This window comes from Pithys albifrons, chromosome 19 (genome assembly GCF_047495875.1).
Source record: "Pithys albifrons albifrons isolate INPA30051 chromosome 19, PitAlb_v1, whole genome shotgun sequence".
Classification (NCBI taxonomy): Eukaryota; Metazoa; Chordata; class Aves; order Passeriformes; family Thamnophilidae; genus Pithys; species Pithys albifrons.
Genome location: NC_092476.1, coordinates 930,172 through 953,710, shown reverse-complemented (window position 1 = coordinate 953,710; position 23,539 = coordinate 930,172). Strand labels below are relative to the sequence as shown.

At 47.2% G+C, this 23,539-nt stretch overlaps 3 protein-coding genes across 3 annotated transcripts in view; 2 read left to right on the top strand and 1 right to left on the bottom strand.

The window, feature by feature from the left end:
• PITPNC1 (phosphatidylinositol transfer protein cytoplasmic 1) overlaps positions 1-5,705 on the top strand; it is a 74,229-nt gene extending 68,524 nt beyond the window's left edge. Inside the window, exons 9-10 of the mRNA XM_071573418.1 lie at positions 2,780-2,898; positions 5,615-5,705. Coding sequence (XP_071429519.1) covers positions 2,780-2,898; positions 5,615-5,620 — 125 coding nt within the window. The 3' untranslated portion in view covers positions 5,621-5,705. The remainder of the gene's footprint in view (positions 1-2,779; positions 2,899-5,614) is intronic.
• A 3,754-nt stretch (positions 5,706-9,459) lies between these two features.
• Positions 9,460-11,069, bottom strand: LOC139680934 (uncharacterized). The gene is made up of 4 exons (XM_071573985.1): positions 10,848-11,069; positions 9,920-10,091; positions 9,728-9,813; positions 9,460-9,675 (listed from the first exon to the last, which is right to left on the bottom strand). Exons 1-4 carry the CDS (start codon positions 11,067-11,069, stop codon positions 9,460-9,462), a joined length of 696 nt encoding a protein of 231 aa, XP_071430086.1.
• A 43-nt stretch (positions 11,070-11,112) lies between these two features.
• NOL11 (nucleolar protein 11) lies at positions 11,113-22,818 on the top strand. Its single transcript, XM_071573708.1, has 18 exons — positions 11,113-11,602; positions 12,411-12,524; positions 13,232-13,288; positions 13,803-13,948; positions 14,210-14,267; positions 14,771-14,909; positions 15,291-15,488; positions 15,800-15,876; positions 17,076-17,199; positions 17,862-17,965; positions 18,229-18,306; positions 19,061-19,245; positions 19,500-19,625; positions 19,798-20,019; positions 20,767-20,845; positions 21,850-21,942; positions 22,264-22,371; positions 22,667-22,818. The coding sequence occupies exons 1-18, from the start codon at positions 11,438-11,440 to the stop codon at positions 22,778-22,780; spliced, it is 2,187 nt and encodes a 728-aa protein (XP_071429809.1). The 5' UTR covers positions 11,113-11,437; the 3' UTR covers positions 22,781-22,818.
• Positions 22,819-23,539: the final 721 nt, after the last annotated feature.

Genomic DNA, 23,539 nt, shown 5'->3' with positions numbered 1-23,539 from the left:
CCTGCAGCTCAGGGAACCTGCCCAGTGCCCTCCCCCTGCCCAGCAGCTCAGAGACCCTGCCCCAGTGCCCTCCCCCTGCCCCAGTGCCCTCCCCCTGCCCAGCAGCTCAGAGACCCTGCCCCAGTGCCCTCCCCCTGCCCCAGTGCCCTCCCCCTGCCCAGCAGCTCAGAGACCCTGCCCCAGTGCCCTCCCCCTGCCCCAGTGCCCTCCCCCTGCCCTGCCAGGAGTCACCTCCTTGAGAACCTCCTTGAGGTCTGAATAAAGCCCCACATTAAGGCTGCATTAACATGCAGTCATTTATCCTCCTGCAAACTCCAAAGGTTTCTGATCCAAAACAATTCCAGCTTTTTAGGAAAGTTTCAAACTTAGTATGGATTGCAACAAAGAAAATATGGAGCTTTTCTGAAAAAAAAAAATGGATATAAGCCTAAAGCCTGCTGGGCGTGATGCAGAAATGTTGGGAATCCCAGAGCCAGCCCTGGGAATTGGCATTTCCAGCAGGACAGAGCAATGTGGATGTCAGAGGACTCAGTGACACTGGATAAATAAGCTCACAGGGCTTGTGCCCTTTGCATGTTTTCAGTTAAACCTGCCCATAATCACAGAGACTCCTCAAACAGGTTCTGAGACAGCCCTGGAACCTAAAACAGGAGTTTAGGAATATATTTAGAATGTTTACTTAGACCTTCCTTTTCCTTCAGGAAACACCAATTTGGGCATTTTTTTATTTTCTTTTTCTTTTTTCTTTTTTTGTTTTTTTTGCCATAAACAGACTGATCTGTTCTTTTCCCTCTGCAAAGTCAGGGAAACTGATAACTTTAAATGAAGAGCCTGATTTCATGTTAAAATTGAGCCCATAAGTTTGCCCTAAATCTACCCAAAATATCTGTACAGTGAGACAAGAGAGTGTTACTGGGAAACAAAGTGTCAGCTGCACTTTAGCAGAGTTACTGGTAATGGTGCCAAATGAGTGGCCCTGAAGTTAAACCAAATAATTGAGCTCAAAAACAACTCACCACAGATTTTCCCCTCCTGACTCTGAAATCACCCTGTCAAAAATATCCTTTCCATAAATGAAATATTGTGATGCACAATCCCCTTGTGGAATTTACTGTCATGGGGAGACTTTTTGCTGACTAATGCAGTGTATTTTTTAGGAGCTTAATTATCAGGCAAGGTACAGAACCAGAAAAATCTGACCTTGCTAAAAGAGATAAGAAAAAAAGACTCAGTATAGAGCATAAAAAATTGAGTTTTTAAAGTGCCTATTAACATATTTTAAAATAAAAGACCTGGAGTTGGTGGGAGTCAGCTAAACTGACCAGATAATCTGTGTGATAAACAGTATGTTCTGTTCTGGACATTACTGCCTGGGTGCTGTTACTGACTCTGTAAGTATGAATGTCTTGTCATTAAATCTACTAAACTGTATTTAGCTTTACTGTTAAGGAGCTCCTGTTTCCTCACTGGTGTTTACTAATACAGAGCATGTTCTCTGCTTGGCCAAGTGCATCCCAGCATGTTACTGACACAGCTTCTCAGCTTGTTTGCCATTCCAGATAACAGCAAAGGACTGAACAAGTGTGAGTTAGTGGTAGCCCATCTTCCCTTTGGGTCCCAATTTTAGGCTGCATTTCCTTTTCCTGACAAGTTATGACCCTGTGCTGCTGATGCAATGGCTGAGGTTGTGTCTGTCCTGAAAAGCTGCCTCATAAAATGCAGCAGGAGCCTCATAGCCCAGAGCAAGGAGAGGTGTGGGGCAAGAATCTGCATATCCTGGTGGCACATAATAAACTGGAGAAAAATGGGAGCCTCAGGAGCAGCTCCCGGTGGGCCTGGCCAAGGGGGCACCCACCTGAGAGCAGACTGTGCTAATGAAACACTTGTTAAGTGTTAGGAGTTAAAAGCTGATGGGTGTTTTTACGAAGCTCCGAAGTTACAAACCCTTGTAAAGAGCAGCCCAGAATCCTGACACCATCCCTGTCCTGACTCCTTAAATCCCAGGCAGATTTATGGAAAGCTTGGGAACACTCAGCAGAGGAAGGTCACAAGTCAGTTATTGGCTTCTCTGTGTTTTTACTGGAGTTGTGCTTGGTGACAAATCCTGTTAAATCCCTGCCTGGAGTTCCAGGGCAGACACAGCTGGTTGGGTGCCACAGCCAGGCCTGGGCACTAATGACCCTGCTGGGATCAGCCTCATTTGTAGGATATTTCTAATTCCTGTAATCCACTGCATTGCTTGAGGCTACAGCAGTGTTGTTGTGGTCACTGATGCCCCGTGTGAGCCAGGGTGGGGTTGCAGCCCAGGCTGTTCTGGGTGGGCTCTGACACTCATTTGCTGCTTATGGGATGTACAATGCAAAGATAACCTAAAATCCTTTAGTAAGTGCTGGAAAGGTAAGTGAGTATTTAAAATATTCTGTGTCTATCCTTTATTCCAAGGGATCTTCTAAAATCTCCTTAGAAGATCTTGGCCTTTGCCAGGGCCTGCCCTTCAGTGCTTCCTGCCCACCTCACGTCACACAGACACTCCTGAACAATTTCCACTCCTTCCTGTTCTCTGGCTCCCTTTGACTTGACCTCCTTGCACCTTCCTTGGCTGACACAACTACCTTTATGAGGCAATTTTCATAAAGCTAGTTGCTCCTTGCTTTTTAAAAACTCCTTTGTTGGCTTCTGCTGAAAGACTTTGTGTCTCTAGAACCTTCTCCTTAAAAAAAAAGAAATTAAGTTTGCACTGAACCAATGGAAAATGCCAACAATTTTGAACTTTTTACAGATATGACTATGGATGATGTTCGAGAATACGAGAAAAATATGCATGAAAAAACCAACATTAAAGTTTGCAACCAACATTCATCTGCTGTGGATGAAATAGAGAGCCATGCCAAAGCAAGAGTAGGTCCATTTTTAAAACATCCTCAGCTAATACACCTGCACAGACCAGAGAAGAGCAACCAGCTGATCTTGCTGATCAGACAGTGGAGTTTTGGGGAGGTTTTGCTTCAGGAGGAACAGAATCTCTCTCCATGAAGTGCAATCCTGCCTTGGGTTTGCCCTGTAAACCTGCCAGTGGTGTGAGGAAGGGTGGGGTTGGGTTCATGGTCAGCTCCCTGTCTGCCAGGAAAACACACTGCTCAAATTTCAGTTGGATGCATAAGGAGGAAGTTAAAGAGGAGCTTCACCCCTATTCTTTGAACAGTTAAAAACTGCAGGAGTTCAGAGTCAAAAAGCCAGGAACATGGAGAGTGGAAAATCTCTGTGGGACTGCTAAAATTCCCTATTGAACCAGAAAAAAAATAATGAATTGTTCACTCTTTTCTAAGTAATTTTGGTGTTGTCATTGATTAGCTACAACGAGGTGGGGAGTATTTTCAGAAGTATTTAACAGCAGTTTGTGGATGAGGACAGGTTTCTGTGTAGGTTCTTGGATTGAAATTCTGGGAATTTAATAGAAGTATTTAATTTCTTAATTTGAGCACCACGTGTAGAGTCCTAAAATTAGGGATTGTTGCTCTCTGCAGATGGAGAAGATGCAGTGGTCTTGGCTTTTGAAATGTCATTATTCCTTTAGTTCCACTCCCTGTGGTGTCAAACTCAGAGATGGTTTTACCTGTGTAAGGAGTGGGGCAAGACCTGAAGGGCTCCAGGTCCCTCCTTGGTTCTTGTTCAGTGCCAGCTGTCACCAGCCTGAAGAGTGCCCAGGAAGGCAGTTCTTGTGTTTGTGGTGCAGCAGCTTCACAGACATCAAGGTTACCCCCTTAGCTGGGCATCAGTTGGGATTGTGGCTCTGCACGTCAGGGTTTGGCTCTGAGGAAAGTGCCATCCGTAGTTCCCATGAGGACAATTCTCATTGAGGCCAGAACAGAAGTTGTTATTAATGGAATAAAAATATAAAGAATCTGAGCCTTCTTAGCTCAGGGTGAGGACAGTTTTACTGGCCTGTGTGCCAGAGCAGAAGGAAATTAAAGCATATTGTACAAAGCAGAAGCCAACCAGAGGGTCAACAAGTATTTGGTGTCTGAATTGGAGAGTCTTGGAGGCTCCACTGAGCAAGATTTCACTTTAGTGGCCAATGCACTGAGGAACCTGCGTGTCCCCTTCACTTTTCCAAGACAGCTTTTGGTTCAGGTTGCCCAGAACTCCTCACTGGAATCACATCCGAGTGCACGGGGCATGTCGGGGGCTTTGGGAGCCCTGGAGTGCAGGGACACGCACACTGCCCCAGGGGGTGAGCTGAAATACAGCCCAGAGCAGGTTGGGCAGCAGCAGGTACAGCTCCCCGAGCCCAGCTGTGATCGCCAGCACAGCCCTGGAGGTGAGAACAGCGTCGTTCTCCCTCCCAGAGAGGCAGAGAGGGCTGGAAAGGTCCTGAGTGTCGGCGCAGGGCAGAGCGAAGGCAGCTGGACACGTGCACGCTTTGATTTATTTAATATCTTCTGGTAAGACAACGCAAAGCTGCTGCTACACGGCATTTGTAGACAAGTGACTCGTGCCTGCAGCTGGGCAGGTTTAAAGGATGTCCGTGCCCTGAAGTGCAGGGTTTGTCCCACTTTGGTGATCACCCCTGCCAGTCCCGTGCCTCAGACACACGAATGGGCAGGAATTCTAAATTGATTAGGTCTAGTGGGTTTGTTTCTGGTTTTTTTAGCGTCCAGGGCTCAAAGAATCTCTAAATGGTTTAATGAAATACTTTAAATTTGCGGATTTTCCGTGGCACTCAGTGCAGCCCTTCGGCTGTGGCAGCGCTGCCGACGTGGAGCTGCAGGTCCGGGAGGGTCTGGCTGATCCTCAGCTGCGCTTCCCAGCCCGGAGCAGGTGCCACTCCCTGGGGACTGTCCCGGGAAGGTTGCGCAGGGCTGGGCTCATGTCGGGATCGCTCTGCCCTCTGGCGGGTTGGCAGCACCGGGACGCCTCTGGCACCCGCGGGGCGACATTCCCGGTATCCCGATGTCCATCGCACAGGGGCTGCAGTCTCGTCTCGCAGGAGTTGGGCAGTGGGTTTGTCACTTGGCCATCGCTGTTTCAGAGCAGTTTCTGGATGGAAGGTTGGAAGGCTTTGTCAGGGGAGAGGGAATTCCTCGGGGTTTGTTGTGCAGAAGCAAAGCGGGCTCAGCTCTGTGGACGAAGCTGCAGCCACAGAGAGTGGATGGAGCGAGAATTGTCCAGACCCTGATAATTAAAGCAGATTAATAAACCCACGACAAGCCTTTACCCGTTTGGGCTCGTAACCTAAATGAAAACCTCAAAACCCCCTTCAGTGTTACTTTGTGTGAAGTTCTGACAAATTCTACCTGCTGATTGTGAATCCCAGTGTATTCTTTAGCTGGATTTTCCAGAGGCAGCAATCCTTATTCAGCTCAGACCCAGGCAGAAGCAGCATTAGGACGTGATTCATGTCCTTAAAACTTTGTTTCCTTTCCATTGTGCTCACTGTGCCTCAGTCAGTGCATTACAATGGGGAGCCGTTCATGTGGAGAGTCACTTAATGAGATGCAAGATAAGCATCGTTCCCTGATTTAGAATTTGGATGGAAGTGATTTAACTGAGCTCATGAAATAATCAATTCAAAGTGTTCTAACGTGCCTTTGTCTTCCATTCCTTCTGGCTGAAGACATGACAATGGATGAAGTCCGAGAGTTTGAACGAGCCACTCAGGAAGCTACCAACAAGAAGATTGGGGTTTTCCCACCGGCAATATCCATCTCTAACATTTCCATGCCTTCCTCAACCCGCAGTGCTCCATCTAGTGCTCCATCCACTCCTCTCTCCACAGATGCTCCTGACTTCCTAACAGTTCCCAAGGATCGGCCTCGGAAAAAGTCTGCTCCAGAAACTCTCACTCTGCCAGACCCATCGAGAAAACCCCTTTAAATACCCCGCATGTTTCCTCCTGATAAGCCATGTCTGCCACAGCGAGAGTGCCGTGACTCGGTTGCTACAAAGGTCGTGGTGGTTTGTTGGTTGTTTTTTGGTTTTTTTTTGCTTAAAATAATCTTCCCGGTGTGGAGAGAGAACTTCTTTCCTCAGACTTGATCCTTAAAACCTTCTGAGGAGTGCATGTAAGAGAACATAGTTTATATATTCCTAAAGTAGTGTTTCAAGCCATATGGTGCATCTTGCTGACATCCCTGGCAAAGTCTGAGGGGCTGCTTGAAAGGAAAAATCAATCTTTCTGTAGCAGAGTTCTGCCTGCAAACCCTCATCTAGGTCACAGCATTTATAATTAGGAGTAGGTATTTAGTGAAGCTGCCAAGGACTTCGGAGGCAAATTAGTGCCACCCAGAATGCAGGGTTAACAGGGAAAAAACCCTCCCATTTTCTTCTTTTATAGCTGATTTTAAGATGCTTCCTCGTCTCAGGCTTCTCCTGTGTGTTCATAAACCTTTGGCCTGAAACTCATTGTACTGGAACACCAACAGATTCACATTTCGCTTAATATGACTCAGGATTTGGGGCCTAAAACAACACGAATCTTTTCAAACTCAAAGTATCACTGTATCAAAGCCCCAGTTGTAATTAATTATACCGACTTTGAGGCCATTGAACTATTTCTACCTTGCACAGAATTTGTAAAAGAAACCACCTATTTCTTGTAAATAATGTATTTTACTGGCTCTGCCCTGTCCCCTTGTGAGCCCAGAGTCCGTGCTGGTGTTCACCAGTGGTGGTCTGTGGGTGAGACTGAAAAAAGCAGCTGAACTGTGCCAGTGGAGAAGCAAAACCAATGAATTCTGTCTTTTCCTTGCTGGAACAAGAGGGGTAGTCAGGCTGGGAGACCTTGGATGTAAAGGAAAGAAAACAGGAGGCTCCTTTTTCTTTCCTGCCTCACGTCTTTCCTAAGCAGCACAATCTGCTGGGTCATCTGGGGCAGGGGCACAAAATCAGTCACTTGAAAAAGGAAATGAGTCGTGGGGGATGTTGAGGGACCAGGAATGCTCCTCCTGGTCTGCCTGTGAAATCACTCTCAAATCTCAGGAATTCAAATGCAGACAAGGATGTTTCCCAGAGGGATTGTGGAAGGAGGAGTAAAACAAGTGGCAGGAGTGTCTGTCCCCTCCTTCCTGATCACGGTGGGAACTCGGTGAGACCCTTTCCCTGCTGCCCCTGGCTTGGGGCCCTTCGGGCTCTGCCACCCAGACTGTGGTGGCAGTTCTGTCTCCTGGGGCTGTGCAGGAAGGCAGGGACAGCTCCCACCTGGATCAGGGGCAGAGTGATGTGGTGCATGGGTGGAATAAAGAGAGTCCTGCAGAGCTGAGCTGTCCCTGAACACTGAACAGTCACTTTGGGGGTGGCCCCTCACCTGGACAGGTCACAGTGGTTGGAATGCTCTGGAATCCTGATGGATGCAGCTGCAATCCAAGTCATGTGGAATGTGTGGTATTGAGGGGGTGGGTTGGTAGCAGGAGAAGTAATTCCATTGCCAACCTGCACTGAAAACAAGTGTGTATTTGCCTGACAGAAAATCCTGTAGCCAGCAAAGTGCAGGAGCTCAGGAGGTTTGCTGTGGTCTGACCTCCTGCTTTATCCCACCTCCTGCCCATGCTTGGCTTTGCTTTTCTTCCCAGAGCTGCTGATTTTGAGGCATTGGTACCCTGATGGGTGATGGTTGGTTGGTTTAAAGAGAAGCTGCAAACAAAACTTTCCTGCATTGGTTTATTATTTCATCTTCACAGGGGTGCAGATGATGGAATCACAATTACAACTGGTCTAATCTATTTTATTATTATTATTTAGTATCATGATTGGCACATTGAAGTGAGGAGGAACTGAGTACTCCAGTGGAACACCCTGAGGTGAAGGGGTTGTTTTCAATACTGGCTTCTCCCGGTGCTTTCTGTTGTATTTCCCAACATGTTTATTAGGATTAAAACAGAGTTTTGCAGGTGTTCCTCACTTCTTTTGCAAAACTACAAGCTGTGATTAATTACTGAGCACGGTGTCAGGCAGCAAAGCTGAGCAGCACCACAGCCCTGCTGCTGTTCCCTGCCACAGTGACAGGAATTCCAGGATACAGCTCTGCTGGGACTTGGCAAGGAATTTTTTATCAAGAATACAGTTCAGAGCAAAAAATGTGCTTAGTTTGTTCAGGTTTCTGTGAAAACCTGCTCCCAGCTCTGCTTGTACTTGTCTGTAATTTGGAGAGAACAATCATTGCAAAACAACTGGCAATTCAGTGCAGCTTCAGGAGGGTTGATCTCCCAATACATCCCGAAGGGAGGGACCCACAAAGGCTGTGAGGAGCAGCACATTCCTGAAACACGCACTCAGTGGGAATTCTTATGAATGTAATGGTCGACTTTGTAAATGACTGGACAAATCCTATGGAAAGAAACTATTTGACCTTATTCTTTGGCTTTTTTGATTATTCTGGAAGGTGATTTTGTGACATCTAGTAGCCAATTTGCATTAATTGTTACTGTAGAGACTTTGAAACTGAAATATTTGTTCCTTGAATTTCAGTTTGTAACAAGACCGCTGTACTTTGTAAAAGCTGCTTTGAAGCTTGGCTGCACTATAACTTCAAACTGATGTGTTACCTTTGAAACAAGCCAAATGTATTATGCTTTTTATCAAATAGTGAGTGCAGTAAGAGAGAATTCATGAGCCTGTCGATAGGAGATTTTCTGTTGCCATTGTTTGGACTTGGGTTTCTGTGTGTAAGTTAAAATTGCTGACTAAGTCTAACAATGTTTTGCTTTAAATGAACAGCATGGTCATTGAGTTACAGTCTCCTGTAGTGCTGTGGTGTCACTAAAACAGGTTTCATTGGTTTATTCATTTCTGTGATAATTTCACATGATTCTGTTATGTCCAATATTTCATTTCTTTAATTTAGAGCACTGATGGCAACATCAGGCACTACATCACCACCATCAAAGAAGGACCAAGTCTTGATTTGCTCTGCATGTTAAATAGTGCAAGGCTCAGCAGGAGAATCTGTCATTTTCCTCATTCATATCACTTAGTTTCTGGTATTTTTCCAAGTTATTTATTATTTTTAATATTGTATTTTTCCTTGCATTTTGTTGTAAATAAACTACCAACAACTATTCTTTACAACGGTGACTGTTTTCTCTTACAGGGTCTCCTCTGGGCAGGAGCCTCCTCATTAACCTTTATCCATTACTGTTTCTACCCCCAGCTCTGCAAGTCCCTTCCTCAAAATGAAACAGCACAAAGAATTGGCTTTGTAAGGCAAATTTAAAGCCCTTCCAACCTCTCCTCCTTTGAGTTGTGCCTCAGCTCCATGAGGATGTTTTTCCCAGGGCAGGTGCCCCTCCGGTCTGGCACTGCCCCATTCACTTGTGAATGCCCACAGGGCTGACAAGGAAGTTTTGTTTCCAGCGGGGAATCGAACTCTGCGTGCGGGGTTTGGCAGCGCAGTGTTGGACCAAACAACTGGAAAATGCTGGAAAAGAGGCCACTCAAAGCCTCTCAGACTTGTCTCCGAGTCAGTTAATTGTAATCAACAACATTTTCCCTGTACAGCGGCTCTCGGAGAGGCTTTTTCTCCATAGAAACAGCTCTCCCTGCTCCAGAGGCGCGCGCGGGGCCGGAGCGCTGCCCGGCGGCGGGGACGGGACGGGACGGGACGGAGGGGACGGGGACAGCGCCGGGAAGGGTCACACTGGGAGTCTCGGGGGGCAGAGGGGCTGGGGACAGCGCTGGGGACTGCGGTGGGGACAGGGGACAGCGCTGGGGACAGGGGACAGGAGGAACTCACCGGTCCCTGGGGACAGCGCTGGTGACAGGGGACAGTGGGACAGGGGACAGCGCTGGGGACAGGGGACAGGAGGAACTCACCGCTCCCTGGGGACAGGGGACAGCGGGACAGGGGACAGCGGGACAGGAGGGACTCACCGCTCTCTGGGGACAGGGGCCAGTGGGACGGGACACCGGGACAGGAGGGACTCACCGCTCTCTGGGGACAGGGGACAGTGGGACAGGGGACAGCGGGGCGGGAGGGACTCACCGCTCTCTGGGGACAGGGGACAGCGGGGCAGGGGACAGTGGGACAGGAGGGACTCGCCGTCCCGAGCCCAGCGAGGATGGATCGAGAGCGGGGCGGAGAAGCCCTTGATCCGCTGCTAATTGGCGTGCACGTGACCCGCTCATTATCATAGAGGTGACCCCTCTCATTAACATACACACGGGTCATCATTAATATGTAATATCGCTGCTCATTAGCACACACACGGCTAATTCATTGTGTGCAATGACTCGACTGATCAGCATGCGCGTGCCTCATTAATATGCAAGAATAGCTGTCATTTGCAGGCACGTGATTCACCTCATTAGCATATGCGTGGTCCCTTCATTAGCATACACGTGGTTTGTCTCATTAGCATATGTAACATCTCAATATGCAAAAATATCTCATTGGCATACACGTGACCGCTCATTAGCATACTCATGCATCTCATTAACATAAAACAGTGTCTCATTTGCGTGCACGGGATCGTCCTATTACCGTACACACCCCCTCATTAGCATATGCAAATCAATATGCACGACTCTCATTTGCATACACGTGACCTGTTTCATTGGCGGGCACGTGACAGCTTATTAGCATAGCCACGCATCTCATTAATATGCAAGACATGTTTGCATACGTGACTTATTCATTACATGCACGTGACCAGTTCATTAGCATGCACCTAATTAATATGCAGGCTCTTTCATTGGCATACACGTGACAGATCTCATTAGCATGCGTGTGATGTATCTCATTAGCATGTTCATGATAGTATCAGCATGCACGTGACATATCTCATTTGCATACACATGACGTATCTCATTAGCATACACGCGACATATCTCATTTGCATACACATGACGTATACATTTGCATACACGTGCCGCATCTCATTTGCATACACGTGACGTATCTCATTTGCATACACGTGACGCATCTCATTTGCATACACGTGACATATCTCATTTGCATACACGTGACTTATCTCATTTGCATACACGTGCCGCATCTCATTTGCATATACGTGACGTATCTCATTTGCATACACGTGACGTGTCTCATTTGCATACACGTGACATCTCATTAGCATGTTTGACATGGCTCATTAGCACGGACGTGACGTGTCTCATTAGCACACACACCAGGACACTCCCGGCACCGGCCGTGGGAACGGAATGGTCGCCCCCTACTGGGGCCAAGTGCCCCAGGGCCTGGATCGTGACTGACCCGCGACTGTGCCGTGCCGGGACAATTCTGAGCACAGATCGCGATTCCACGATCTCTCCAGGGGCGCGGGTGCCGCGGCACAGCCGGGCAGTGCCGGTGGGGCCGGACCGGGCCGGGCCGGGCCGTGCGACACGAGCGCTCCTGTCGCGATACCCGCGGGCGCTGTCGCGGCCCCGCCCCCGCCGGGTCTCGCGCGCCGCGCCGGGTCTCGCGAGAGGCGGCCGGGCCAAGATGGCGGCGCTGTGCGGGTCGTTCACGCTGCGCGGGCCCGGCCCCGGCGGCGGCCCCGGGCAGGGACAGGGACAGGGACAGGGACAGGAGCTGGGGCTGGAGCCGGGCCCGGGCCCCGACCTCGTGCTGCTCACCGAGCGCGGCCGGAACGCCACGCTCTTCAAGGTACCACCCGCGGCCCGGCATGGGGGCGGCCGGGGCCGGGGCCGCGCTGCCTCCCTCATGTCCTCCCTCACGCCCCCCCTCATGTCCTCCCTCATGTCCTCCCTCACGTCCTCCCTCACGTCCTCCCTCATGTCCTCCCTCATGTCCTCCCTCATGTCCCCCCCTCATGTCCCCCCCTCATGTCCTCCCTCACGTCCTCCCTCATGTCCCCCTCATGTCCCCCCCTCATGTCCTCCCTCATGTCCTCCCTCACGTCCTCCCTCATGTCCCCCTCATGTCCCCCCTCATGTCCCCCCTCATGTCCCCCTCATGTCCCCCCTCATGTGCCCCCTCATGTCCCCCCCTCATGTCCCCCCCTCATGTCCCCCCCTCATGTCCCCCCCTCATGTCCCCCCCCTCATGTCCCCCCCTCACGCCCCCCCCCCCATTATTCCCCCCACCTCATTATTCCCTCTCTCATTCATTCCCCTCCCTCATTCCCCCCCTTCCCCTCCCTCGTCCCCTCCCTCATTCTCCCCCTGGAAAAGCTCTGCCTCGTCCCTGTTCTTCATGGCATGAGCCCTTCAGACTGTTACAGGTCACAGTTATTTCTTACGTGAAAAGAAATAATTTTAATGACTGTCGAGTTCTTTCCTGTTATTCTGAAATCATTGGTGTTCAAGTCAGAAACAGGAACACTCCAGAGGAATTTGGGTAGAGCAGTTTCCATATTTTAATGTTCTCATTCAGGTCAGATGTTCCTTTCTGTGATGAGAACCCCCCAGGTTCTTTCTGCTGTGCTGTTTTACAGACAGTGTCTCTGTTGCAGATCTCAGATCAGAAGCCCCTGGGCTGCTGGTCGGTGAAACACGGGCAGGTTCTCACCTGCCCCGTCGTGTGCAACTGGGAGACCCACGAGTACGTCGCTGTCCACGACGACAGGGTGAGAGCTGAGGGTCTGGGGCTTCCCTGGGAGCAAAACATCTGGGGGGTCCTGGGGAGTGCAGGGAGGGGAGCTCAGCAGGGCTGCCTTTTGGGCTGAGTGTGAGTGTGAGGAGCCCTCGGCACAGCAGTGACATGAGGAGCCCTCAGAGCATCCCCAGGGCTTGCCTTCCCCAGGGGTGGGTTGTTCCTGCTCCTGCAGCCTGGGGGGCAGTTACAGCTGCACTGACACTGCACTGAGAGGGCTGTGATGGTTGTACCTCCACCGTTGGTTTCCTGCTCCTGCTCTGCAGTTAAACGTTGCTCTGTGTGCACGTGGTGTTGGTTGAGATTGTGCTGAGCCTTTGGCTTTTCCTTCTGGGTGAGGAAATACCTTTCCTGACCTTCCACTGTTCCTGAAACATTCTCTTCCAGATCAGGCCATCTCTATCTTAACCTGACTCCAGTTTCATTTAGAGTTCTGCTGTATCTTTTTCCTTATTCTTTCCCATCTTTTCTTTCTGGTTCAGGATTTCTGAGCTTGGTTGCTATTCCTGTTGTCTCTGCCTCAGCTTCTTCCCTTGCAAACTGTCCCTGGGACAGTTCCCACTCAGATCACCAGTGGATACTTCTGTGTATTTCCCTCCTGGTGCAGTTACTGGTATTTGGGTGCTGAGAATTCTGGGTGTTACTGTTTCATTGGGCTTAAAAGTGATGCTTCTCTTAAAGGTTTTAAGAATATGGAAGAATGAAGATATTAATTTGGACAAGGCCTTTAAAGCAACAGTAAGTCTCTTGTTTGCTTTATGTGAATGTTTTGGGTCCTGGTGGAGGAAAGAGATGCTTTAGTTTTCACAGGATGGATCATACTAAATTTTAGCTGGCCAGTGCTTTAACTTGTGCTCCCTGATGTTGGGGAGTGTTGCAGGGAGTCCCCTTGGACTGACTTTCTCATCACAGTATTGCTCTTACAATGATTGCTATTCCAAGCCCAAAGCCTCTGAGGACTTTCTGTAGTTGTATTCAAGTACAGTCTTTGTGTTCTGCTGACTGGTGTGTCAAACACCACTTTGTGTGAGCTCCTGACCCTCAGTTATGGTTTCCTGGTGTGATTCAGGAACCTGCTGCTCCCCAGGACGCTCTCCTGGCTTTCTGCTGGGCAGTAATTCACATTATTCAGAGCACTCCAGCAACCAGATCTACACTGTTGGGAGTCTCAGGGCTCCTCCTTCTGTTAAGAGCTCCCATCAGTGCCTGCAGCCTGTGCCCTGGGGTGGCTGAGCCCTGTGTGTCCCCTCAGCTCTCTGCAGACGTGCACAGGGTGCACTCCCTGCCCCAGGCCGGGCCCGTCGTGCTGTTCCGGGCGGGGGCCGTGCGGACCCTCGACGTGCTCCTGGAAGCCCCACAGCAGGAGATTGAAAGTGTCATCTCAGATGAAGCCATCAGGTCAGTGGGGTGACCTTCTGGCACTGCTTTCTCAGGGGAACTGGCAGTGGGGATGGAAGTTGTTCCCTTTTTTGAGGGGATGGGGAGGAATCAAAACCCAAGATCTTGGGGCTGGGTGTTTTTTTCCCAACACATTGTTTTTAAAATCTTAGAATTATTTAAATAAATATCCTAAAATAAGAAGTTGCCTAAAGAATAGTGTTCTGACTTCAGATGTAAACTGAGAATTTGGAGGATGTTCATGCAGCTTTCTGGTTTTAGGTGGAGTGCAGCTTTTATGGAAAGTCAACAACCTGTTGTGATTTTCACTACTGAGAAAGTGAGTTAAATTCTTTTGCTTTTAAAAACTTTCATAGCAGCAGATCTAAGTGCTGCTTTCCAAATCCATCACCTATTTCCTTCGATTTTAAGGGCTTTTAGTGAGATCATTATCCTGCTGTAATCACTACAGCAGCTGGATGGAAGTTGTGTTGCTTTCAGGGCTGAGGGGTCTCTTAGAACTTCAGAGAACAGTTGAGATGAAGCACAGCAGACACTGTGAGGCTCTTCCTTGCTCATTGTGAAGAGTAGGATTGATGGTTTTTACAAAGGAGTTATATGTGAATCTGTCTCTCTGCAAATGCTTCTGTGACTCCATTTCTGGCATCAGATCAGAACTGCCCTCACATTCTGGGCTGCAGACTTGTCTGAATTGGGCTGAATGTCCTTTGGAAAACACAACGTCTTTGCAGGACATGCCAAGTTATGCAGTGCCAACATCTGAATTTCTCTTCTCTCTTTTTTGTGTGCATTAAAGGAACACTTTATTTTCTCTTGTTTTAGGATGGGGCCTTCTTTGTGTATGTACAGAAACCTAAGCAGGAGAGTGTACACAAGTACAGGCTGGAGCCCCAGGAATTGTCCAAACCACTGAGTTTCACAGCCTGTCTGAAAAACCAAACTGTCACCCTGCTGTGTCTGTGTAAGTTATGCCTTCTAACAGGATGTGATAATGAAGCAAAGAATTGCATGAAAGGACATAAAATCTTGGTATTTATGAATAGTTGTTTAATATTTTTAGCTCTTTAAACTTTCTAAACCAGCTAGAAGTGGTAATTAACCTTCCTGATGCTTCAATAGCTGCAAAAGCCAACTGTTCCTACCTGTTATCACTTATACCTTGCAGATCTTTTGCTGTACCTTTATTTTGCTGCTTTGCATCATAATGTGTCCTTTTAATATCCTGTATTATTTCTTCTTTCAGCATTCCCTGGATTTTGTTCTTTTTAGATGTTTTTTTGCCTTACAGTATCAAACAGCTTTTCCACAGAAACGTGATAAGAGTGATCCCTTTTTTGGGCAGGTTCCAATGACTGTGTGTACAAGGTTCTGATACCTCTGCAGGAAGATACTGAAGAGGAAGAACAGACTTTGCCCAGGTCTCTGCTGCTCAACCTCTCAGTGTCTGGGAGTGTTCTGAAAGGCACATCTTTAGTGGTGCTGGACAAAGACCACGTGGCAGTGCTGGGCACTCTGAGTGCACCTGGGAAAGACCCCAAAGGTAACTTGGAAAATCACAGGAAGGTGTCATAAGAGCTAAAATTTCCTTCCTCAAAGCACCAAGCAGGAAAGTTGTGCTGCCCTTCTTGCCACAGCCTCTTGTTTAAAGCCCTTCCCTGGGAAAGCAGCTCCTCTTTGAACACTGAGCTCTAACCCCAGTGACGGAATTCCCGGGGCTGAAAACTCCACTGGCTGAGCTCTTTGGCAACAGTTACTTCCATTCCTCAAGGGCTTGTAACTGAAAGCACCAAAGGCAAGTGTAGCATTTGTGTTGCTTTTTGGGGTTGTAACTGCTCTCTCTTCTGCCCTCAGAGTGCCTGACCATCTGGAACACAAAGTTCCAGACGCTGCAGACCTCGAAGGAGCTGCCCCTGGGCACCAGTGGCCAGGTGAGTGTGGTGTGTTTGTCCCCTGGGCACCAGTGGCCAGGTGAGTGTGGTGTGTTTGGCCACCAGTGGCCAGGTGAGTGTGATGTGTTTGGGCACCTGTGGCCAGGTGAGTGTGGTGTGTTTGGGCACCTGTGACCAGGTGAGTGTGGTGTGTTTGGGCACCTGTGGCCAGGTGAGTGTGGGGTGTTTGGGCACCTGTGGCCAGGTGAGTGTGGGGTGTTTGGGCACCAGGCCAGGTGAGTGTGGGGTGTTTGCCCCCTGGGCACCTGTGGCCAGGTGAGTGTGGTGTGTTTGTCCCCTGGGCACCTGTGGCCAGGTGAGTGTGGTGTGTTTGTCCCCTGGGCACCTGTGGCCAGGTGAGTGTGGTGTGTTTGGGCACCAGGCCAGGTGAGTGTGGTGTGTTTGGGCACCAGTGGCCAGGTGAGTGTGGGGTGTTTGGGCACCAGTGGCCAGGTGAGTGTGGGGTGTTTGGGCACCAGGCCAGGTGAGTGTGGTGTGTTTGGGCACCAGTGGCCAGGTGAGTGTGGTGTGTTTGTCCCCTGGGCACCAGTGGCCAGGTGAGTGTGGGGTGTTTGCCCCCTGGGCAGGGGCTGTGGGGGGCACAGCTCTGCTGCACAGGTGCCAACTCCTGAGCAAAGCTGCCATTGATCTGTTGGTGGGTTATTTGTCAGGATATTTAGCAGGGGAAGAGCAGCCAGGGCCAATTTCTTTGATTAATTTAGTGCCTTCTCACTTCTGATAGTCTTGATTATTTGGTGGAAATGAATCTGTAATTAAACACAAGCCCTGCCAGTGTGTGTTCTGTTCAGATGATTTGCAGTTGATGGCCTGATATGATCTCCCTGAACAGCTTTGCAAGGTGATTGCAGGTGTCAAGTAGGTAAAACACCTAAATAATAAATGCACCAGTGAACTGGAACAGCTCACTGGTTTTGTCTTAAAATTGCACAAGTGGGAACCTAAAAAGTAAAATTATCAGTGGAATTAATGCCACTGTGCTCAAGATATCCCTGAAAAATACTCAACACTTCTAATTTCTACATTTAAAATAAACAGTTAATGAGGGTCTGCTGACAAGTGTTAAACTTACTGAAAATAATTAAAAAATCCTGATCAGTGGCTTTTAGTTGAGCTTTCTAGTAAGGAGGAACCCACTTCTCTGCTCTGCTCATCAGGGGCACATTTTTGATGTTTTGCAGTTCTGGTGTTACGAGGAAAAGTTTTTTTTAACTCATGGGAAAGTGCTGACTGTGATCATGTACAAGTGTGAAACCTCATCCCTGGCAGCTGCTGTGGGAAAGCTCAAGGACAGGCAAACCCCTGGTAAGATGTTTTTATAACTACAGTGAAAAGATCTTGGAAAAGGAAGACTTCTGGAATTTTCTGAAGTTGTATAAAGGTTATTTTAGCACAATCCTATGAAATCAATTGAATGAACAGCTTGGAGAAGCCCAACCCTGTGCTGTGCTCCTGGCTGTTAAATTTCCTGCTGCTGGAACACCAAAGCACACAAATGTCAGGTTTTATTGTGGATTCACTTCACCTGGGCTGTCATTCAGATACAAAAATTACTGAAAGCACTGGAATGCTGGTGGTGAATCCTGAAGACAATGAAATGCTCTTCCCTAAAGTACATTTGCAGAGTTTGTGATTAGATAGGGCAATATCAAACTTTGGAATGTGAACTTCAGTTTAAAATTGTACTGCCATAGTGGTTTTCATTAAACTGCATTGATAAAGTGTTGTTGCAAGGAATGCTCAGAAGAAACTGTGTAATAACTTAATTTTTTTCCTCCCAGAGGCAAATTGAAGAAACAGTATGAAAAAAGTGTTCTGCTGAGATAAACTGCAACTTCCTTGGCATAAAGTCACTTGGCTTGTATTTCAGAAAGTATCTATTAGCTGAAGAAGTTGATGCAATATTTATATTTCAATAAATGTGCTCTAAGTGTCACCTTCAGACAGTTTGGTTTGTGTGTTCCCAGCTGTGTCTTCATGTGTGAACTGGAACACCCTGGAGGATGAAGAGCTGAGGGTTTCCCTTCAGTCCCAGGAATCTGCAGCTCTAAAAGCTGAGTCCAGGATGAGTGTAAGTTGGCATTGGGGTCCTGTGAGGTTTCTCTTTGTCTGGCCTGTTCCCCATGCTGCTAATTCTGCTTTCAGGTGCTGGAGCAGGAGGGAGTTTCACTTTGTGTTGCTCATTATTGCTAACCCTGTTCCTGGGGTTGGAGTTGCTGCTGGAATCTGCAGCAATCTGTGCCCAAGCTGACACATGAGGTTCCCAGTTATCCTGCTGGAAATCCTCAAATGAGCAGGAGCTGCAGAGTGACTGTTTGTTTTTCTTTGCCATAGTTAAGGTCAAGAAGGAGCAGTGTGGCTGAAGTACAGCCAGAGAGCTTATCAGTTGGGCAGCATTCACTAAACCTGCAGGTAAGTAAACCAAATACCCTCCAGTAGTGCTTAGACACTCTCAGAATGTTCTAGGTGTCTCTGAAGCTGTTATCTTTCTCCATGGCCTCTTGCACACATCAGGCTGACAAAGCTGCCTTGGACAGGTGAGTTGAGGATATTATTTATTGTGCAAGAACAGAGTTTGGACATGATGACATTGGGTTTTGTCATAGGAGTGTGTTTGAGAACTGTACAGTGCAGAGCTGAGTTCTGAAAACCTGCACAAATTTGGTCATTCTTACTGACAGTCTCTCACAGTAAATTAGATGGGAGGATATTTCACCTGGACTCTGCTTTTTTAGGTTCTTATTTATGGGGTTAATTTTGCTGAAGGCATTTCAGCTCTAGGAAGTCTGAATGCCTGGAATTCTGCTGAAAATACAGGAATGAGCTGTTGAGTTGCTTCCTAGAACTTGCTGCAAGTGTTGGGATAGGTGCAGTTTCCCTTGGTGTGTGAGTGCCCTGCGGTTCCCCTGGGGCTGGACCCCTTGGTGCTCTGACTGAGGTCTCGTAATGCATGAGCAGCTACTGGAAGGTCCAGGCCCCTGAGCTCAGAGGGAGCAATGACCCTTGTTTGGCTCTTCATGCTTGAGAGAGTGGTGAGGGACTTGCTGTAAATGTTCTTAGCTTGAATTCAAAGCTAAGTCTCTTCCTTCTTGGTGTAATTAGCAGCAGGACAGTTCTCAAAGCTGTGCCCTGTATTTCTGAGTTGCACTGGGTCTGTCTTTTCCAGGAGGCTCCTACAACTGTGTTAGAAAGTGAGCTGAGAAAGTTGATGGCCAAAGCACAGACACCAGATTTACAAGCCACCATTGGGAGTTTGGTCTCTGCCCTGGCAAACAGGTCCAAGTCAAACCCAAGGTTCTACCCTAAAGATGTCCTGCTGCAGCTCGTGGAAACCCGAGACTTGTCCTACAGGTAATGAGGGACTCTGCTTTTGTTCAGTTGGAGGGAGTAGTCTTGAAAACTATAATTAAAAAGGTAGAAATCCAGTTCTTTATAAAACACTCTTGAATTATCAGAATTTACTGTCAGAGGTGCTTATTTTCTGCTGAAGCTGATTCTTCCATAAAAGTCCAGCTGGGGAGCAAGATCAGTACAACTGCCTTAGTTGTCAGTGCAGTTCTCAGTGGGTGTGAACTGTGCAACCCATTCATTGCTTCTTCTTGCAGTTTATGTCCAGATTTAATGCCTCTTGCTTTGGAGAAGAAAGATCTGTATCTCTTACAACTCTGCTTACAACGCTTTCCAGACATTCCTGAGGAAACCACTTATGCTTGCTTGGAAGCTTTTTTAAGGTAACTTGAAATCACTCTTCTTGTTTTTATTTCTTCATCAACTTTCAGTATGTGTTTTTACTTTCATAATAAGCTTCAGAGAGTTCATGGTGTGCTGCTGGTGGGTAGAAGGCAATGCTGATGTGGAAGGTAATAATTAAAAGTCTGCAATGTGTGGAATTTCCCTCTGCAGCATCAGTGAGGCCCATCTTCGGAGCACAGAGGTGGATCTGGACTCTGTCATCTGTTACATTGATGTTCAGCTCAAAAATAAGGGAGTGAAGACTGAAGTTGTAGAAAATGGTTTTGGTGCAGAGCTGAACCAGGACATGTGTGATGCTGAAATGCCAAAGCAAACCCATTCCAAGAGTGATGGTGAATCCTGCCCTGTTGGCCCTCAGAGGGCAGCTCTGTTGTATCCTCTGTGTAAGGAAGGAAAGCCAGTGCATTGTAGGGGGTGTGGGTGTTTATGTTGGACTCCTCTTCTGTTACTGCTGGAAATTCCTGATAAGAGAAGTTCTTACTCAGTAGAAAAATTGTTTAGAATAGAGTGATGGAATGGTTTGGGTGGGGAGGGACCTTAAAGCTCTCCCAGTGCCACCCCCTGCCATGGGCAGGGACACCTCCCACCAGCCCAGGGTGCTCCAGCCTGGCCTTGGGCACTCCCAGGGCTGGGGCAGCCACAGCTTCTCTGCCCAACCTGTGCCAGGGCCTGCCCACCCTCTCAGACAGGTATTCCTTCCCAATATCTCACCTAAATTTCCCCTTTTTCAGTTAGTTATATAAACAGAAAATGTATATGAACTAGCAAATTTTTAATGAGCTATATAAATAGAAACACTGAACTTTTAGAAGGCATCTACACCAAGTTAAACTTCAATTATTGCAAAAACTGCAATAAAACTTTCTCTGTTCAAGAGAAGATGGTATCAGTGATTTGGATGTTTGCCTGTTGAAACACAGGAGCCAGTTACATCCTTGCAGTGACCAGAACTGGTCAGGGGATGGTGATGGTTTAGTTGCTACAGGTATTTAATGACAGAAATAAGGATGGTTCAAATGGGACTTCTCTCAAAGAACTGGAGAGATGTTTGGAATTCAGTTTGGTTTGTAGAAGCTGGTGTTTCCCCTGCAGTTTCACTCCCTTAATGGCACTGCCCAGAAATGCAATTCTCCACTCAGCCTACAGTGAAACGTTTCTTTTGCCTCACCTGAAGAACCTCCCAGCCCAACAAGCCATTGTAAGTATGTTAACTTTGGAAAGTGTAACAGCCCTTGTTGGTTTGGGGTGAGGGAAAGAGAAGAGAGTTTTTCAGTTGTATGCAAGAAACTCACCACTCTTACTGGAGTCTGAATAACAAACTAATGCATGAAAATTAAATTAAGATTCCTGATAAGATTTAATGTTAAGCAATATCATGTTTTTGCACATGGGTATGGAAATTTCACTAGTTTTTGTGGTCCTTGCTTATTGGAACATAAGTAAGAAACCTTCTTTATGACCCAACCTACCTGGGAGATGTTCATATTTTGTTAGCAAGTAAAAGTGCCTTGCCTTGATTTAGATGCTTTTTAAGAAAGGAACAAGACACTAATTCAGTCAGTTCCATCAGAAACAGAAATTTAGAAAATATGAGAAACAAACTGCACTCTGTATAATGGCAAATAAAATTACAAATCAACATCCTCCCAAAACCTTTCAGTTTAAGGGGAAAACCCACCAATCCACCCTGTTTCAAAACCCAAAATAAAGCTTCAGGAACTTTATGTGGCCTTCAGTGATCCAGAAAAACCATCTCAGCACTGACACATCTCCTTGGTTTCTGTTCTGGAGAGACAAGGAAATCTTTGACTTGTGCTCAGCACAAGGTGATGCTGACCTGATTCAGACCATTAGCCTTTTATTGTTGGCTCCTGAAAGGGAAGCTGGGATAGAATTGTTAATGTTGATACAGTTTTTAGCAAAGTTCCTGGAAAGGTCTGTCTGAGTTCAGTTGCACTGTTGCAGTGACTGTGCCAGTGATTATCACCCCTGAATGTCATTTCATTGAATATTGCTGAGAATGTTCAAACACCCAACTATGGGTGGTGTAGGAGAAGCACAAAACTTGTTTTTATTGTGTACTATACAGATATCTATGTTGCTCTAAAAATAAATCTAAAAGAACCTTATGAGTGTTACAGGAAAAATACCCCTGAGTGTGTTAAATGTCCTTTAAAACTGTTGTGGCTTTTCTGCTTGCAGCTGTTCCTCAGGTATTTGTATTACCTGTATGTGAAGTGCAGTGAGAAGGTGAACACGACCCTGCCCGGGGTCCGCTCTCCCACCATCACCCAGGTGAGAGGGCTGGGCCTCCTCCTCCTCCTCCTCCTCCTCCTCCTCCTCCTCCTCCTCTCTGGGGTGTGGCCTGGGCAGCACTTGGGAATGTCTGAAATCAAATTACATCTCCATTCATTTTCCAAAGTCTTGTCTCTGGATAAAATCTGTGTGAGATCAGATACAAACACTGCAACAATCCAACCCCAAATATACTGCCCTAAAATATCACCCCCTGCATTTTGCTTTGGAATTTCATGTTTCAGGGCTGAGCTTTTAAGGCAAAATCTGCGTCCTCTGCAGATTGTGAAGGGGAAGTGTCGTGTTCTTGTCTGTCTTCAGGTCATGGATTGGATGTGCCTGTTACTGGATGCTCATTTCACTGTCATGGTGATACTGCCAGAAGCAAAGGAGTTGCTTTCAAACCTGCACAAGTTTGTGAGAGCCCAAGTAAGTTGCATCTTCTGGGATAATGGTTTCATTTTCAGTTGGATTTGGAATATGGTGTTAAGAGCAGAGGGAAGGCAGACAAGAGTGAATTCCAGAGTGAATCAAATGCTGTCTATCCTCCTCTGTGTGCTCCTTCCTGAGCATGAACTGGCAGTTGCCTCTGTCTCATTTTGATTTCAAAAGCTGCTGTGTTTGTTTGGTTCAAACATCTGAAACTGCAGAACCACAGGAGGATAATGGATGAAAAGAATCAAAATCTATTTTACTATGAATGTCTGTGTTTTCTTCTTTTTAGGTGAGGTTCTACTCTGAACTCAACAAGATTGAAGGAAGTTTGAGGGAATTACAAAGACTTAACCACCTGAGAGACTCTCAGAGCTATTCAATTGAAGTGCTGGAAATCATTTGAGTTTGCAAGTCACTGTTAACACATTTATTTTGTATCGACTCCTTTCATGGCAAGGATTTATTAGCACTCCATATTGGGGATGTGAAGAGTTGTTTTCTACATGGGAGGAGCCCTGTAGGTACCTGGGGCTTGTAGGTGTGAAGCTGGTGTATTAAAAGCTCTCTTTTTGACTGGATGAGAAGCTGGATGGTTGCTTATATTTTCATGTAGACTTTTGATACATAATCATAAGAACATCCTAAACCAGCACATGATTGTTGGCCAGACACAGCGTGGCTGTGGCAGAGGGGCTTGGGCTGTGTGACTGAAAGAGCTGCTCACACAGGTAAAGGCCTTCAGACACTTTGGAAGTTGACAAGTTCCACTGGTGTTTGTACCCTTTGTCAGTACCAAATGTACATAAAAGTAAATTTTTAAAAAGCCCACTGCAGTGGCAGCTGAATATTCATACAGAGGTCTGGACTTCTTGGCACTGGCAGTGGTTGCTTTCAATTTTCTGAACAAGAAGGCTCAGAATTTAAAATAAGAACATTCTTACCTACATCAGTCTGTTTTTTCCAGGTGCTTTTTCAACTAGTGAACACCTCAACTTAGCAACCTCATCCATACTGCTGGAATTGCAGCCTCTCAAAGCATATCATGGTTTTAGATTGGTTTTGACTCTTTTTAAAATAAAATGCAGTGACATTTTCCAAAACCAACATTTGTTGAATGTTTACAGTGTAAGCATCTGTTGAATTCCAGTTCTGAGGAGGTGTT

What these genes read in the sequence shown, in the direction of transcription:
- LOC139680934 (XM_071573985.1), bottom strand. Translation starts at nt 11,069, where the DNA reads ATGCTAATGAGATGTCACGTGTATGCAAATGAGACACGTCACGTGTAT. An exon ending in TCCCCTGTCCCCAGAGAGCG is followed by an intron (nt 9,814 to 9,919) that starts GTGAGTCCCTCC and finishes CCCTGTCCCCAG; the next exon opens with GGAGCGGTGAGTTCCTCCTG. An exon ending in AGCGCTGTCCCCAGGGACCG is followed by an intron (nt 9,676 to 9,727) that starts GTGAGTTCCTCC and finishes TCCCCACCGCAG; the next exon opens with TCCCCAGCGCTGTCCCCAGC.
- NOL11 (XM_071573708.1), top strand. Translation starts at nt 11,438, where the DNA reads ATGGCGGCGCTGTGCGGGTCGTTCACGCTGCGCGGGCCCGGCCCCGGC. An exon ending in AGCATTCACTAAACCTGCAG is followed by an intron (nt 18,307 to 19,060) that starts GTAAGTAAACCA and finishes TGTCTTTTCCAG; the next exon opens with GAGGCTCCTACAACTGTGTT. An exon ending in CCTCAGAGGGCAGCTCTGTT is followed by an intron (nt 20,020 to 20,766) that starts GTATCCTCTGTG and finishes GGCACTGCCCAG; the next exon opens with AAATGCAATTCTCCACTCAG.